The 18,030-nt window shown below is 36.1% G+C and overlaps 1 protein-coding gene across 5 annotated transcripts in view; it reads right to left on the reverse strand.

The window, feature by feature from the left end:
• LOC110830234 (prestin) overlaps positions 1-18,030 on the reverse strand; it is a 49,036-nt gene that overhangs the window by 12,750 nt on the left and 18,256 nt on the right. For 4 of the 5 annotated variants that reach the window (XM_087355973.1, XM_087355975.1, XM_087355974.1 and 1 more), the window contains 7 exons: positions 12,341-12,462; positions 7,453-7,614; positions 6,531-6,641; positions 4,656-4,861; positions 3,698-3,862; positions 2,080-2,184; positions 533-666 (listed from right to left, as the gene is read on the reverse strand). In XM_087355973.1, the coding sequence (XP_087212099.1) occupies positions 533-666; positions 2,080-2,184; positions 3,698-3,862; positions 4,656-4,861; positions 6,531-6,641; positions 7,453-7,614; positions 12,341-12,462 (1,005 nt within the window). Of the gene's footprint in view, positions 1-532; positions 667-2,079; positions 2,185-3,697; positions 3,863-4,655; positions 4,862-6,530; positions 6,642-7,452; positions 7,615-9,369; positions 9,548-12,340; positions 12,463-18,030 lie in introns of all 5 variants that reach the window. The other variant, XM_087355977.1, reaches the window with a different exon arrangement.

Raw genomic sequence — 18,030 nt, forward strand, 5'->3', positions numbered from 1 at the left:
AGAAGACAGAAATCTTCAAATTCATGTAATCATTTCAGTGCAAAGTGCCATTTCACAATTCAAGCTTCATGTAAAGAAAGTTAATATTTTAGGTGTAAAGTTTATATTAATAATGTAATTATGTAGGATGTAAATACAAATAACAGATATCAAATATGAATAAAATGTGCTAAGCCATTCAGGGACTAAAGTGCATAATTATTCCATTCCGAAAGCCACTTTTAAAACTTCAATGTATGGTACCTAAATCTTGAGAAACTTTTTCATACTCAAGATGCTTTCCATACACTTAAAAAGAATTAAATTTATAGGGTTCCAATTCAAATATTCACATCAGTCATACCTAAAATGGAATGTTGATTGCCAGAACTGTAGTTGTTGGCCCTTCTCTCAATAATACTACAAGCCTCGCTTCAGTAATTCTAACAAAATGTCGTCTCTGTCAGCCTTCTCTTTATCAAATTTCAACTTCCCTCATCTGTGAACAGCAGGCACTATACTTAGTCTCAACATAACTAAGCAGGATACTTACCCTGTTGGTACTTCCCCTACAACAGTAATCTTATAATTGGCACTGAGGTTGCAGTACATGGACACTAATGTTCCAGCAATCACTGCCATGAGTTCAACAGGGAGTGGAACAGGCAACTTCTTGCCAATTTGAGGCTGAAAAATGTACAAAGCCAATCAAATACAAATCTCTGTGGTACCCATGTCTGAAAATTTATTAATTTATTCATACCAAAATACGAGTGATACAGTATTGAGTTGAAGGATTATTAGTGCAAGGTCAAAACTGAAAGGCAATGATAGGATGGTTTGTGAAACTTCAATTTTAAAACAACAAAGAAAGAAACCTGACTGGATGATGCAGCATTTAAGACAGTATGGAATAGTATGGACTGATGATGATGATAATAATGATGGAGATGATGAAGTAGCAATGGCTGTTTCAATACTTTCCTGGCATTTTCTTGAAAAACAATGAAAAAATTAGAAGTGAGTTTAGCTGGTGTACAGCCATGATTCTGAAATCCACTCACAAATGTTAGTGCTGAGTTAATCTGCCTTGTTTTTAAATGTGATACATGAGGTTTCACATGTGTCCATGGCACTTGGCTGATTCCAGAGCAAGCAAATATATGCTTTTCATTCTGTCAGTTATTTCACAGGTCAGACAATCAGTTTGTAAAATCTAATATGAGACTAGAATATAATTTGTATGAGATCTGATGTTGAAATTAAGTTGGGTGCACAATAAAAAACCTATGTTAAATTTAGGGCACTACAACTTAACTCCATAAACATGAATGCACACAAAACTACAGTATAAACAATTACTCTCACAGGAATGGAAATTACCTTGTCAGTGAAGAACTATTGTTTTAAACACAAAATAACAGTCACGATCTACAATATTGCAAGGACAATGTTCTTGATTGTACAATACTGGCTACATATTACATACAAAATCATGCAAGATGTATTTTAAAAATACATTAACAAACATAAACCAGACCTTCACATCTGTTTGTAGTTTACAGTCTTATGAGCATAATGGACTGATCATGTGTTGTGAGACTATACAGGATAACTATGGACAAACTATGACATTTGGCATCCAGAACTCTTATAACTGAAAAAGGAATACATTAGCACTGACTAAACTGTGACTCTTTCACCCAAGCAGATAAACTATAAACTGCTTCCAATAGCTTCTTATAAATGAACTTTAACTGCACTGCACCCTGAAGTAAAAAATTATAACAGAAAATCTGACTTTGCATGTGTAACACTAATATAAGCAACAACCCTAAACCAAAAGACTATTCTAGACTGGGTGACACTGTAAAATTCTGCAAATATTGGGAATGAAAACATGAGAAAGAAGTTGTGACATTTTTCACTAAAACTTGTACATTTGTCCCATTTTAAAAGCTATTGACCATAATAGACTAGTTGTACACAAAAACATACAGAATTATATGATTACTTGTAATAAAACAGAAGAAAAGGAAATCGATAAATAACACATTTGGAAGTCCTGTATATTATATTACGGACTACTACTTCACTCACTTTGATTACTTCATTGTATAAGCTCAGAACACCTATGGATACTGCTGAGATGCCAATTGCCACTGGATTTGATTGGCCAATATTCTTGAATATGTCAATGTATGTCTAAAACAAAAACAGAAATAGTTCATACTATAATAAAGTTAGTGACAGCTGTGTAACAATGACCTTGACAACCCATGATTCTTCCATTTATCAGTATTCAGTTTGTAATCATCATCATTAGTATTAGGTCAGAGATGGAACATTAACAATAACTCTTCTTTTGACCCTTTTGCATTATCTGGCTTTAGTCTTATTTAATTTATGGGGTCAAACAAAGCATGTGTGTCTCTTTTGCAGTCTGTGTGTTTGTATCATCAACTGTGCATACAAAAGAAACAAATATACATATAATCTGAATATAAACACACTGTTTTATTAAGTGAAAGCCTGTTTTAAAACACTTGTACATCATTTCATTTTTAATGCAAATGGTTGAAACAAATTGCCAATGATAGATTTTCCATTAAGCTTTATGCAACTGACTTCAAATCTCCAAACATCCTCCTGCATTTTCAACACAATTCTTGAACTGAAGTGATTTTAGAAATGTTTTTTTAATTTTATTCATAATGTGTGTTGAAATGTGGAAGTATATATGGAGATTAGAAGTCGGTGACATAAAACGACATTCAGTTCTCTATTACTGACAGTCTTAATTCAATTAGATATAAAATAATATGATTTATAAGCATTTTAAAATAGGCAATACATCCTGTACACACCTTTCAAATCACGTAACCAAAAATCCACAAGTTCTCAGTTCTCTTGAAACATGCAACAAATATGAAAAAGCCTTGTATGCACTGCACATTAAATGGTCAACCACAAGATAAAACCTACAAGGAGAATAATGTGTAACATCTGGACTAAAATCCAGTTATGGTAGGTAATGGATGTAGGGAGACTAAACTGTCAGGTATATTTCACCAAAATAAACACACACCTGACATAGACACAGATGGGATAATGATATTAAAATGTATCTTATGGATATAGAGTTGGACGTGAACTGGAATCATCAGGTTCAGGATAGGGAATGGTGGCAGGCTCTTATAAACATGGTAATAAACCTTTCGGTTCAATAAAATTCAACGAATTTCTTAACTAGGCAAGAGTACTGGTGCTTCTCAAGGACTCTGATCTGTAGAGTTAATTAAGTTCATTTTAAAAAGTGGATCACACATAAACCACCAGCACATATTTTATATTAAAGATTAATTCTATTAACCTCTCTATTCAAGAATTCTAATGATTATAATTCACAACAAGATAAAAATATATATTTATTTACATGCATATGAAGAATCTAACAACTGAATCACCAAGATTAATATGTCAACCCTGACAGACTATGCAATAATCGGAAGGGAATTTTCCTTTCTTTACTTTTTCCAGAACTAACATTTATGTTCTTCCACGAAGTTAGAAATTAGGTTTCACAGCCATAAAAAATTGGCAATAAAATTATATTTGATATGATACAATTACAAACAAAAATGATAAGATTCTTGACAAAAATAAGATTTGTTGCATACAAAATTAAATTAAACTACATTTTGGAATCAGTACTCACATATATAACCTTGAGAGGGCCCCTGTGTTGTGGCACCTTTACACCCAACAAGTTCTTCACTTGTGACGTAAGTACATGCACTGCTGCTCCCGTTGTGAAGCCAGAGACCAGTGTGTCAGATAGAAGCACACTCAGCACACCTAGTCTGCACACCCCGAGTATAACCTACACATGCCATATGGAAGGTCACATTTCAAAGGGTCATACTTTAGGTATATAGAATACCTTGTATAATGTATATGGTACAACTTAATTATAGATGTGTGAAGTCAGAATTTAGCTGTGTGAGATTTCAGATTCTTACAGCAGCAAGTATGAAAATGACTGTTTGCTGAGTTATTGTGCCACATAGTCTGGTAGAAGTTTACTGATGTTTCAGAGGTACTCACTGCTAACTCATCACCCTGATGACAGAGGCAGCAAGCCTTCTGAAATGTCAGTAAAATTATGTAACACTACATAGTGCAACAATGTCTGCAGACTAATGTTCAATTGGTCAGGTTCATGTTTATTCTAGCAATAGTGACACAAGTATGCAGATACCATTTTCATTCATTCTCGTATGAGACAATGAGATATGTGGTCAGAAAATTCCAATGTAACTTTCCCTTTGGTGTATGTCTGTCAATATATATTTCCATTTTGGTGCAGAGTGCAGCACTTGCCCTTCAGTTTATATCACAAATGGTAGATGCATCTCACAAAACTCAAGTACTGATCATAATAAATTTAGGTGAAGTCTCTCCAAAATACCAACATTTCAGTATGACTGAAAATTCTACCCTTTTGGACAAAAATGGTGAAGCAACATACATAACCTGAAAAATTTACTTTGGGTTCCAATGTATTCATTTGTGATTACATAATGAACCAATACATACAATAAATACTGCATTTATTATATTACTGTTCTTTTGAATACTTTGGATAAATTACTCCTTTGGAATTAACTACTAACCTGCCACACACCAACAACAAAACACACTGCTGTTGCAACTTGAACTGGAGTATAGCCTGTTGAGTTAATATTGGCAGGCACTACCGCTGGATCTGTATTGTTCAGCTCAGTGAAGTTCATGAACTGTACTGCCGGAGCAGGAGGCTCATTGACTGAGTACGTGAGCACAGATTTGCTGGCCATCATGCACACTACTGCAAATGTACCTACACCAATATAAGTTACAATTAGAGTAACAAAATTAGGCGAGAAGAAGAAACCAGTGGTTAAACACAGTATTCAGTAAACATTATGAACACATTAAATGCAGTAATACAGCTAAACAGTCCATTGACATAATTAATGTAGTATGGCTTTAGCATTTAAAATGCATTTAGATCATTTAAGTGCTACTAGAAGAAACTGCAGATTTAAATATTATGACAAAGGATTAAAGTTTTTGTGTTACAGTAAATGCTTCATTACACAGGAAAATAAAAAAATATCAAAAATGGGTTATATAACAATAATATCTTTGTTTCAACAATTATATAATTTTTCAGTATTCATATCATAAGCAGTGTTCTTTTCTTACAAAGCAACTCTAGAACCAAAGGTGCCACTCAGTTTATGTAACTGCTGCAAGATCAGTTTGTATGCATCTCTGGTCTTTTCAGAGCTTAGAAACTGATGATATTGAAGGGAATCCTTCATTGTTGGAAACAAGAACAAGTCATATAATGCTAGGTCTGAACTGTATGATAGTTGCATTGGAATGTTCTGGGTCACCTTTCTTGACTCTCGTAAGTCATGTACTACTGTTAAGTTAGAGCATACTGAGTTTAAAGTGTAATGGAAACAACATAACACTTGTAAGATTTGAGGTTTTCACAGCGGTGAGTATGAAGATTTCCGTCTTCTGGGTTGTTGCGCTGTGTAGTCTGTAGACTACACAGCACAACAACCCAGAAGACAGAAATCTTGAACATAACACTTATCAATAAGGGAAAGAAAAGTTCCCATCTCCTTTCTGACAGTTTTTGACCCTTCAATTTTCATGGTGTTAGAGTCACTGCTGAAGATACATTGATGTGTATCATTTTATTTGAGGTTCGAACAGGTATGCCTGAATCTCATTGCCCATGAAAATGAAGGAAAATGGATAAGAACCACCATTTTCAAAGCATCCCACAGCATCATTCCAATAGTTTCTGTTTCCAAACTTCTGTCAGTTGTGAGGCACCCATCAACACGCGGAGCTGTTTGTATATGATGGCAGGTAAAACCTAGTTAATTATTGTCTAATGTTACTGTAACATCTCCTTATGTTAATTAAAAGACATTGTAGCCATGGTTTTCACAAGAGCAATGCTTTCTCAGTCACTCCTGTGTTCATTCATCAGAGACATTCTCCCACTTAATTTCTGATACTACCAGAAAACAGCAGAACATGATGGAGCAATGCCCTGAAGAGCCCAAAGTCTGAGAAGCTAGGTCTCATTTCAACCATTCCCGCATTCATCGTTTTTATTTCCCACCCCCGCCGAAAACGATGCATCGAGGTTTCACTGTACACATAGGTACAGCCTCTTTACAAACTCAGTTGTACATCTATATTATGACACCCATTGCAGCAATAAAATTAATATCTTGATAATCAGTTACGTTACAGACATTCATGAAACCAAAAGTCAAGACATGTTCAACGCTGTCAAATATTATTGCATTTTCTGACAGTCTACATTTTGGTTTATATTCTACTGTCACTTGTTTCCTACATTTCAAAATATAGGTCATGTCAGTTCATGAAAGAATCATATAAGACTACTTCAAGTATAATTCTGAATTCTTATGGTTAATAACTGAATACAACAAACATTACACAGCAATACTAACCCATTGAGACATGGCGTGATGTTCCCATGAGTACATACAGGAGGACAGGAAAGAATGCCATGTACATACCAATAATTGGAGGCACCCCTCCAAGCAGTGCATATGCCATTCCTATAAAGAAGAAAGACATACATACACTAACATGTATGTCTAAAGTACAAATTATAAATTATGAATAACACTCATATAATGTAAAATTACATTTCAAGTGTAAAATTTGACTGCTGATTTAAATTTCCTACAAAAAGTTAAATAACTCAAATAAAAAAACCCAAATATTTAACAAAGCCTGACACTGAATACAATCCTGATTCAGTTAAATCTAGTTTGTTCTGTGTTTTATTTCTAGACAAATCTCCTTCCTAGAATCTAGCAGAATTTCCATTCTTTAGAGCATCTGTTTTTGTATAACAAATTAACATTATCAGCATATACCAGACACTGATGTGTTCTATTCGACTCCAATAAAAGCCTTCAAAAGAAACAAAGGAGTATACACACCCTGTTCATCGGTAACATTTTGCCCTTGTACTACACTGGTATTATGCACATAAGAAATAAATGCAAAATTTTTATAAAATCTTAATTCAATTACATTACTTCAGAATATTAGTATTACTGGATGTCTGGGCTTTATTGTTATTACTTTGACAATGGGGTGAGACTACATCTCTCTAGAACTGGGCCACTAATGCATTAATGGGCCCATTTTCCATAGCCCATGAGAGCTCATAAATCTCAGATTCTAGCAAGAGTTTAATGTGTCTGACTAAGTGCATTCATAAAGAAAACATTTAATCGAGGCACATTTTGATAACACTCTGTATACAGTGTTTGAAGTAACTTGGCATGTAATTTTTTCACAGAACTTCTTGTTTCAGTTTCTATGATACAAAATTGAAATTTTAAGAAGCACTCTTACCTTGTGGTATATGCATGATGGCCACCGTAAAACCTGACACTATATCACTGACAATGTTTCCCTTCCAGTCATATTTTGGCAACCAAAGAAAAACAGGAAAAAGAGATACTATTGTCTTTCCTGGCTGACACCGTCCTGGTTTGACGATGCGTTTTCTCAGAGCTGTGAACAGGGGAAATAAACCAGCTTGTAAATTTAACAAACACACATATACATTTTTATATTTAATTCGTTCAGTGTAGGTTGCATAAAGCATGAAGTTTAAGACAAAAACAAGTTTCTTACATTCAACAAACTTAAGACGTCAAGCTGTCAATTGCATTGTTGGTTGGTTATTCAGTTCACTGTATCAAATTTTCACGTTATTTGATGTCAAACTAAAGAGTAAATTAAAACATATAACAAACGTGCTCTTCACATACAAAAAAAAAACAACCTCACTACAGCTCAGTTTGAACATCATCGAGAAAGAAGGATGACTTATGTAATCCCACTTATGAACAACACAATTAAGAAAAATACAGAATTAGTGTTCCACTGCTAACAAAAATACTGAATCTGATTGCTTGTCCCAAAAGTGAGTATATCTCAGAGATTGATGGATTGAGTAGACATAATAAATAATTTAATCTCAATTTAAAAACACCTACTTTCAATGTGCTGTTTTATACTGATCTCTCTGTCCACTTGAGATCTATATCACAGACTTATAGGAATTAGTGGACTCTCAGTAAGATAGTAGAATAGTACAGAGACAACCAATAACAATATTAGCATCATCATTCCTTGTAGGGAAACATTTTAAGCTGATAAATACTGAAGAATGGTTTGTTAAACCTATACATTAAAAAATAATTGTTGGTTTCTTGTGCTCATAATACCCTGCACTAAAACTAACCAATTGACTAAGTAAATTAATAAATTAATGCCACACAGCATTTCCTTGAGAAGTCAGTCACGAAATGTACCACATTTTACACAACTCGAGGATTTGTTACCATATTCACATGTGCCAGCCAACAGATCCTATTCTCAGCCAAATGAACCCAGTCCACATCCCCAAACTTTGCATCTTTAACTGATTCCCTAATTACCCCAAAATATCTCAGGTTGATGATTTTTGCAAAAAAAGAAAATACATTAACCTGGGTTAATTCAGGACAATATCTTTTCTTCCATCCATTATTGATAAACTGCGTTAGTTCAGGTCATGAAGAAAAAACAGTGCATTACACCGCTGTGCTGAAATATGGTATCCATAATGGTGTGATAAGTGGAATAAAAGAAGAAAGAAAGAATAAAAGAAATTTTTTACATAATGTGAAAATATGAAAGTACTGGGCCTGATGGGAAGACAGTTCTCTAGAAAAATGGGGTGATGGTAGCTTACCTCTCCCCAATTAATGCCAATCAAACCTACTATTGTGATTCAAGTATTTATCTTGACACTTTGCCAGCATTTAAAAATTTGTACTTTAAATACTTATATTTCAATAATTATTATGCAATAATACAAAAAAAATTAAATAAAAATTTTTGGGATCTGTTTCCTATGTTTGAATCTAATATAGCTTTCGATTACTCTGCATTCATTATTCACAGAGTATCATTACCAATAATATGTTAACAAGACAAAATTAATATGTACATCTGAAACGGCATCCTGATACATTACCTGTGTTGCAAAAGTAAGCATTAATTAATCTTATGTAAAAATTAACAACTGGATGTATATACCGTAACATATAGTGACATGTCTCCTCAATACGTGCACACGCTTCCACGTCAGTAGTTCAAATAAGTTTAGAGCGATAACATGTTATTCACAGCCATGAATTTTGCAAAACTTAAAAATGAAAATTGGTTACACTTCTAAAAAGATTTGCGATCAAATGTCCAGCATCTTTGCATACTTACTACAAAATAAAACTCTGAAGCAAGCAGTTCAAATGGAGAAGGGGGTCAATCGAAGATGATCCCGGGTCTAGGTACTCTGCTGAAGATTCTGGCCAAGAAATTTGTGACAAAGAGGAGGCCATGGTAATGGAAGACAGTTGCATCAAAGTCTTCAGTTCAGCTCACAAACGGGGGGTTTCTGTAGGTACAGTTTTTCACATTATTCACAAAAAATTACTCATATTTATAATAAGTTCTTGTTGGGTGCCCAGGATGCTAACTCCAGATCATAAGGGAAATCAAGATGAAAGTTACAATCATAATTTGGAACATTCTAAACAGGACGTGGGCATTTTTGTGTAAGAGGTCAGTGATGGGTGAAAAAATCTGTTCACTAACGGTGCCTGAAAACCAAATGGGAAACCATGAAGGACTGTGAGGATCCGCTGGTGATGGATTTCAGCCAGCCACACAAATTTACAACCACTGGTATATCCCAAGCAGTCAGTATGATGGCCATGCACAGCGCCATCAAACACACCAAGTAAATTTTTCCACATATAGTTCTACTACACAAAAATTCCTCCATCTGCCATGCCTTTTCTGCTTCATTTGAGCCACAAGAAGCTGACTTCTATTCTGACAAAATAGTCTTTACAACTGAAGTGGAAGAAGTGTATTGCATTGAAAGGTGAATGCACTGAAAAACATAATAAAAGTTGGAGGTTCATATCACGTTCAGATAGACAAATTACCGAACTCTCATAAAAGCTGTGACGTGTGCTGGAGTGATTTTCAGTTCTCAGAAAGATGTCACATGTATTTCAGGTTTACTGTCAGAAATAAATTATTATCATAAATAATACAAATATTTCAGATTTATATAAAATATAAAAATCCAAAGTTGTCACTGGTGCTTAATTAAGCTCCAGATTATGAAGGCATGCGCAGAGTGGAGTTATAGCTCCACTGTATGTGAGTGGTCAGCTTCTTGTATTGGCTGATTTATCCCCAGGTAAATCACTCCACTGGGTAGGAGACTGGGTGAGTCCTACAGCTAGTCTGGAAGCATTAGCTAAGAGAAAAATCTCTTGCCTCTGCCAGGAATTGAACCCCTAATAGCGAGCCTGTAGCCTAGTCACCATACTGACTGGCACCATTTAAGATAACCTAATTTTACCAGAAATTTAAGATCATATTTCTCATCTCCCTTTTTGCCTTTATAGCGTCGGGGTTGATTGCTCGGTCCTCCTCCTCCATTCCTTCCTATCCCTTGCTAAGAATTTCATCTGTGTTAAACTTTTCCCCTTTGCCTGTCCTATTTCTCTAATAGTATGCAAGTAGATCTTTCTAGATCTTCCTCCTGTTCTGGTACCCTCAACTCTAGCTTACAAAAACTGTTTCGTCTTTCTTTCATCTGCCATTCGAACATGTCCAAACCATTTCAGTTGTTTTTCTTCCAATTTCGTTTTAAGTGATTTAATTCCTACCTCTTCTCTAATGTTGGTGTTCCTTATTCTATCCCTGCGCGTTTTCCCTATTGATTTTCTGAGACATTTTATTTCCACCACTTTAACTTTAGAAAACCCAAACACTGAATTCTAAAATGTGTGCATATATTTTAATTATCAGATATGACATCCAATAATGAACCTTCAGTTATTTAAAGAAGGCAGAGAAAACCTCAGTGAATATTGTTAACAAATATCGAAAACGACGTACGTACACCGTGGGCATAAGGAAAAAGTTTGTCACAATTTTCTTGCCTTTAATTCTCAGACACAAGTACAACATTTACATAAGAATTGTTAACGTCATTTTATCAACTTATTGTTTCAAGTAATTGATGACAGATTACAGAGCAACCAGCATAATACCGGAAATCTTGAAATAATTTTTGTTTCTGACATTACATATTGTGATTTTGAAAAAAAAGATTTTAATACAGAGGCATACTTTAGGCATCCATGAGTCCAAAAGTAGTTTTCAAACTGTCTGCGTATGCCTCTGAGTGATTCAAAGGTTCAGAAGGTGTTCTTATTTGGTATGCATAAGTGTTAACATCCAATCCAGATATGTTAAGCATAAATTGTAACTGTAGTTAACCGATAAGTGCAGCCGTAAACAATATTACGTAGACCACGTGTCCCTATTTCTTTACTTTCGTGCAAATTTTTTATCAATGTACTCTGCAGAGAACATTCATTTCTGTGTATCAGCAAGCACAAACAAGCAGTATCAAACAAAATGAAAAATGTCACAATTGTTGTTAGCGTAAGTGTTTTTGCACCATCAGTAAAAAGTAAAGTAAAGCTGTCCCACTATACGCCATGTAGGCGCTTGGGGGGAGAGAGGTATAGCTCCTACTCATTCTTGACCTCGGCACTAGATGGGGGGTGAGTGGTCAGCATCACGCCCCGGGAAAGGACCCCGGTACCCATTGTAGAGGAGGCTGGGTCTGGACGCAGAAGCTAGAGGAAAAACCTCTGCCCCCGTCGGGGATCGAACCCCGGTCGCCCAGTCCGTAGCCAGTCACTATACTGACTGAGCTACGCCGGCTTTGCACCATCATTACTAGCCAACATTTCAGAGAAACATACTGTGTCCATCCTCAGCCCTGAAGATGGGGACAGTATGTTACTCCGAAACAATGGCATCTATCAACAAGTCTACGTGGCACCGAATCCAAGATGGACATCATCATCTTTCCCACTTCCAAAAAGAGCTCAAACACAATTAATTTTTCGTTTCTGGTTCATGACAGTCACAGCAAGATTCTCAAGTTCAATACAGTGTACATAACCTTTATTATCTGCAACCGAAAAAACCCACACACAGTTTATCTCCGTTACTTACAATGAACAGATCTATCAATCTGTCCTATCAGGTTGTTAGGATCCAAGGTGAGCTCGTCCTATGACAGAAATCACATGGGATGATCAAAAAGAACTGCCCTCGACTTTTTACTAATAAATAAATTAAGCGTAAGTACCTTGTTTCTGTGGTTTGCTGTATTGATAGAGTTTGTTAAATTCTGTCTGTTTACATGGATGTTCTGTGAAGTAGGCCGAATTCATGTGGACATTATTGAGAAGGTCATATTCATGAGGTTTCCTGTAAACAAAGAAATTACATTAACTGACTGATTTATTGGTAGGTTAAAATGTCATGTTTTGAACTACGCGGACTATATAACATCCAACGAGAAGCGTAGATCATTGTCAATAAAGAATGTGAGGCATATAAAGCGAAATGATGATGACGCATTTTGAAGAACAATTCCAGCATCTTGAATGAACTGAGAAATGCCAAAAATATCCTCAGGATAGCCAGAGTACAACTAAAAATTCAAATACAGTTCTTATATATCAAAAATGCATGTGGCTGGCAATTTCTTATGTTTTCCCATATGAGTTTCGCTGATCAACTCTTTCATATTTACCAACGACTCTACACGACGCCAAAACCCAGACGCCCATCGTCAGAAAGGCCTACATATAGCATAGTTCTGCCTTAATTTCGGTAAATAGTTGTCAATGGGCGTAAATATAATTATCGGAGCTTCCGTATTCTTAGCCTAAATTACAAGACTGTTTATTGTTCCGCAGTTACTTGGAGACGCTTGCTACATATTATTTAGTGATACAGAATATTTTAAATTTTACAAATACAGTACAACCCTTCTATAACGCGGTTCGCTACACCGCGGTTCCGGATATAACGCGGGTACCTCATGTCCCTCATAGTGCAGCAAAAGAAAAAGAATTAAGTGCATCAATTATCAATGATCCTATCAATTTATTGCAATTGCAAAGTATCAAAACTTATGCAATAAAAAATCTCAAAATTTTAAACAGAAAACGATATCAGACTATTTTAAGAAACAAAATGTGTAAGATTTGTTCAAAACGTTTTTAGTATTTTCTTTTAGTGTTAGTGTATAATTTTAGTAGCGTAAAAAGTATTCAAAGTGTATAATTATCATACAAAATATGTATTATTGTATTGTATAAGAGTGCAGTGTAAAGCAAGTGACCTGAGAAAAATAGCGTGTACATAGTGTTTGTTTGTAAATAAAAAATACAGTACAGTAGTATAATATATTTTAGTACGGTATATTAAAATTCAAACCAAATTAATTATTTATTACTTTTTCCGTAAAAACCAATCGTAACATAGTCAAATAAGTATTTATACTCTTAAATGGCGATAATCTATCAATACTGTACGTACCGTACTTGTACCGATTTTCCCGATGCACTCTCGTAATAACGCGGGTTTACCCCTGTCCCCCGCGACCCGCGTTATAGCGGGGTTGTACTGTACCACGTTCAGAAATCGAGTCTTTAAAATCTGATGCAGAGAAGATTGTGGGTTTGTGGGTACACAGTAGCTATTACGCCTATTTCACGACTGATGTCACCTCCTCACCTCCCACCTCACAAGTTCAACACTGGTTTGTAATAAAAACTCACGTAAGGAATAGCCTACTCTAATTTCATGAGAGATTTGAGGTTTTCACGGCGACAAATCTCTACAGGACAATGCTCATAATTCCATACCGTTGTTATCACTTGCTGAAATTAATTAACGTCGCAAAGAATTATAGAAAACATTTAAGGATGCGAAAGGAAGCGATCGTAGCCTATTTAAAAGCAATAACGCTGCATTCGCTTGAAAGACCTCGGGAAACATGCAATAAACCTTTGTGCCCGGAAATATTCAAACCCGATAGGTCTGTATGTCGAACACAAACATGTCTACGCTGTGGTAACCACTTAAAAGCATTTTGGGTACGGCCATAGACTGACAAGTGATTTAGGAAATGCACAAAAATTGTTCCCGCATTACAAACATGTGCCGTATAACCTAAGGCCCGTTTCACACTGTCGACCGGTCACCGGCGACCAGTCGCTGAACGACCACCAGGTAGAAAAGCTAAGTACGAGCTTACACACGTGGGCGACCGCGACCAACAAGAAGTGAGCGACGCACAGGAGACCAACGGCCACGAGATACATAGATGGCAATCACGTGTTCACATTGCGGGCGACTCAGTCAGCGACCAGAGCTCAGAGAGGTGACATATCCATTGTTTCTTGTTTTCTCCCGTCTTGTTCATGTCACTCAAGTGATCAGTATATCATGCGTTTTGATACTGAAAGAATTATTTCGGCTGTAGAGTCACGATTATGCAAAAAGGGAGTTGAAAAAAAGTCAGTGGGAAGAGGTTGTGGAATTGTTTGACATTATAGTGATCTCCTCGACGTCCATACTGCTTGACTGCTTCTAAAGTATTTTTTTTACTGAGGCTGAGGCCTCTGTCTGCGCTGGTCGCCCTGCTGGTCTCCTTGTTTGGTCGTTGATGGTTTTGGTCGTTCAGTGTGAAACGGCCCTAAGCGTCTGTTTAATAAACCAAGAAGACGCATTATTGAAACCTTTTATTTTTAAGTTATGAATAATATAAATATCGTATATGAGCAGTTTTATGCAGGAATAAAGATATGATTACTCATTAGATTTGTCGTTTCACGTAGCAACTGCAAATAAAACAGTGGAGCTACGAAAACTATACTGAATTGCTTCTTACTTCCTACATCTTATTTAGTTAAAAGGATCATGCGATTTCAATTGTTAAAATCCTTCACTGACACGACCTTTGAATGTGCGTTTTTACTTGTTTCATAAAATAATGAATACGGAAGCGTTAATAGTTGTCAATAAAAACATAAATAGCCTTCAGTAAGAAATCGAACTGAATGAAGAACTACTTGCGAACGGATGAGTTAACTTTTGAACATTTACTCAACTCAGTCAAGGATACGCTGGCAAGGAATACACAAAAATGCATCATGCAATTCTGCCACGCCCTTAGACTTGTAGCAAGTGGCCGGTATTATATAAATGTCTCAAGTTTTTGGTATGTTAACTTTATTCGCTCTCGAAAATAATGGCAAGAAGCCGACAACAACATATTTTACAAGGCTTTATACGGGGTGACAAAACAGTTGTGCAGAAATGTCGAGAGGTCGAATATATGTTAATAACGCAAATCTGCTTACTCACTTTCCGAGTTACGACATTTCGACATAAATCCTCATCAGCCCCTCTGGTATGGCATATTTAGTGTTTGATAACACGAGTGAAACAAACTTTCTTCACTAAAACAAACTTTTCATGGTATTGATATTGCACATTGGTTTGAGCTCAGACACGCTCCTACATAACAGACGTATGTAACACAGTGTATTATTTGTTATATTAATTCTGACTTGTTCACAACGGCAGACATTCAAGTTATGTATCATCATTTCATTTATGAATAATTATCAACATTTTCCACTTGGTGAAATTCCTACGAATTGCTGTTTATGTAATCAACGCTTAACAGAATTTAAATACAATTTTCTAAACGTATCACAATTATCGGCACCTACAAACAGGAAAAATTAGAGTACGTCTGAGCGGAGAAATGACTCTGCCTTCAAAAAAGAAGTGCCCTGATTAATCGGTCGTGGCCTCTTGAGGTACTCCGAAATTTGGCTGGAAAGGCTGAAGAAAACACAGCAGATGTTACTTATGCTACGTTAATTCGTAGCATAAAGCCTCTCCTGAAACATTATATAACTGTTCGATGATTACGTATCAAGGCAAAGTTCGCTGCCATTAAACCCCATGTTGAGTAACATTAACTCTTTCACATGATCAGAAAATTTCGGTCCACTCCCATCACCAAATAAACACGTTGACATTGGAGCAAATAAAGTTAATGACTTAACAATAGAGAAAGCAAATAATATAATAGTTTTGATTCACTGTATTTGTCTGGAAATATTTACTGTGTCGGTTTCGACTGTTGTGCCATTTTCAGGTAATAAAATTAATTTTAGAAAGTGTTCTATTGTCTTGCTATTGTGTGTCCGCTTATAATAGGAAAAACTATTGACCTAGTAAGTGCTGTAAAGTGAAGCCGGTGGATTATTTATTTTATTGTTATTGTTCCACGCGTTGTTTAATGATAACATGAAAGGCTGTAAATTTTACAATTGTGACATTTCCATGACAAATGAGCGTCCAACACGTACAGAAACTGTTATTTTATATTTTTTGAAACAGTGTATTCTGTATTTACTTAAAATTATTGGAAACGAATATAAATTGACTACTGTTTTATAATTACTAACTAACTAACTAGATGGCTTACCGAACCCGAAGGTTCATCACCGAATTAACCAAAGCCCTCCACCGGACCCTGTCCTGGGCCAACAAAATCCAGTTTCCTTCAACTCCTATCTCGGATAGATCCCGCCTGAGATTATCCTCCCATCTACGTCTAGGTCTCCCCAGCGGTCTCTTCCCTTCAGGTTTCCCAACCAGTACCCGGTGCACACCTCTTGTCCCATCCATGCGCGCTACATGTCCCGCCCATCTCACTCTTCTCGACTTAATCACCCTCACAATACTGGGGGAGCAGTACAGATTTTTAAGCTCGTCATTGTGCAGTTTTCTCCACGCCCCATCGTCTTCCCTCTTAGGCCCAAATATCCTCCTCAACACCCGATTCTCAAACACCTGCAATCTGTGTTCCTCCCTCTGAGTGAGAGACCATGTTTCGCACCCATACAAAACAACAGGCAAGATTATTGTTTTGTATACTTTAATTTTCAGGTTCTTAGAAATCAGACGGGAAGACAAAATATTTTGGACTGAGAAGTAGCAAGCATTTCCGGAATTTAGTCTCCTCCTAACTTCCTCACAAGTATCATTTTGATTTGTTATTGTTGTTCCCAAATATTTGAACTTTGTAACCCTTTCAAAGGATTTATTAGCTACCCTAAGATAATTTTGCCCGCCTGTCTTCTGATGACGAGATACTAACATGTACTTAGTTTTTTCTGAATTTACTTCCAGCCCCACTTGTCTACCAGCCTCTAGTAAAACTTCTGCGTTCCTCTTTATTGTATTTATATCGTCCCCCAATAAATTAACATCATCAGCATATGCCAATAGCTGATGTGTCCCGTTCAATTGCAAACCCTCCTGCCTACCTTGGACCTTCCTGATGGCGTATTCTAGCGCAAAGTTAAAGAGCAAGGGAGACAAAGCATCTCCTTGTTTTAGACCGTTCTTGATGAGGAATGTCTCAGATACATATTTACCTACTCGAATTTTGCTGCAGGTTTCATTTAAGCACATTTTTATTAGACCCACTAGCTTCTTTGGTATACCAAATTCAATAAGAATATTATATAGCACTTCTCTCTTCACAGAGTCATAGGCTTTTTTGAAATCTATAAATAACTGATGTACAGTCCCACCGAACTCCCATTTTTTCTCTAGTATCTGACGAATGCAAAAGATCTGATCAATCGTTGATCTGTTTCGTCTGAACCCACACTGATGATCCCCAATAGTTTCATTCGCATATGGGGTTAATCTTGCCAAAAGAATGTTGGATAGAATTTTGTATGAGGTTGATAGCAGCGATATTCCTCGGTAATTACCACACTCAGTCTTGTCCCCCTTCTTATAAATAGGAATAATTATGGATTCCTTCCATTGATGTGGCATCTCTTCCTTATCCCAAATTAACTGAATAAGCTTATGGATCCTCATATGCAACCCTTTGCCACCTGCTTTAATTAATTCGGCCGGAATCTGATCAATTCCTGGAGATTTATA

Source organism: Zootermopsis nevadensis, unplaced genomic scaffold (assembly GCF_977971745.1).
Source record: "Zootermopsis nevadensis isolate Lab colony 2312 unplaced genomic scaffold, Znev_1.0 Znev_ptg000025l, whole genome shotgun sequence".
In the NCBI taxonomy this organism is placed as follows: domain Eukaryota; kingdom Metazoa; phylum Arthropoda; class Insecta; order Blattodea; family Termopsidae; genus Zootermopsis; species Zootermopsis nevadensis.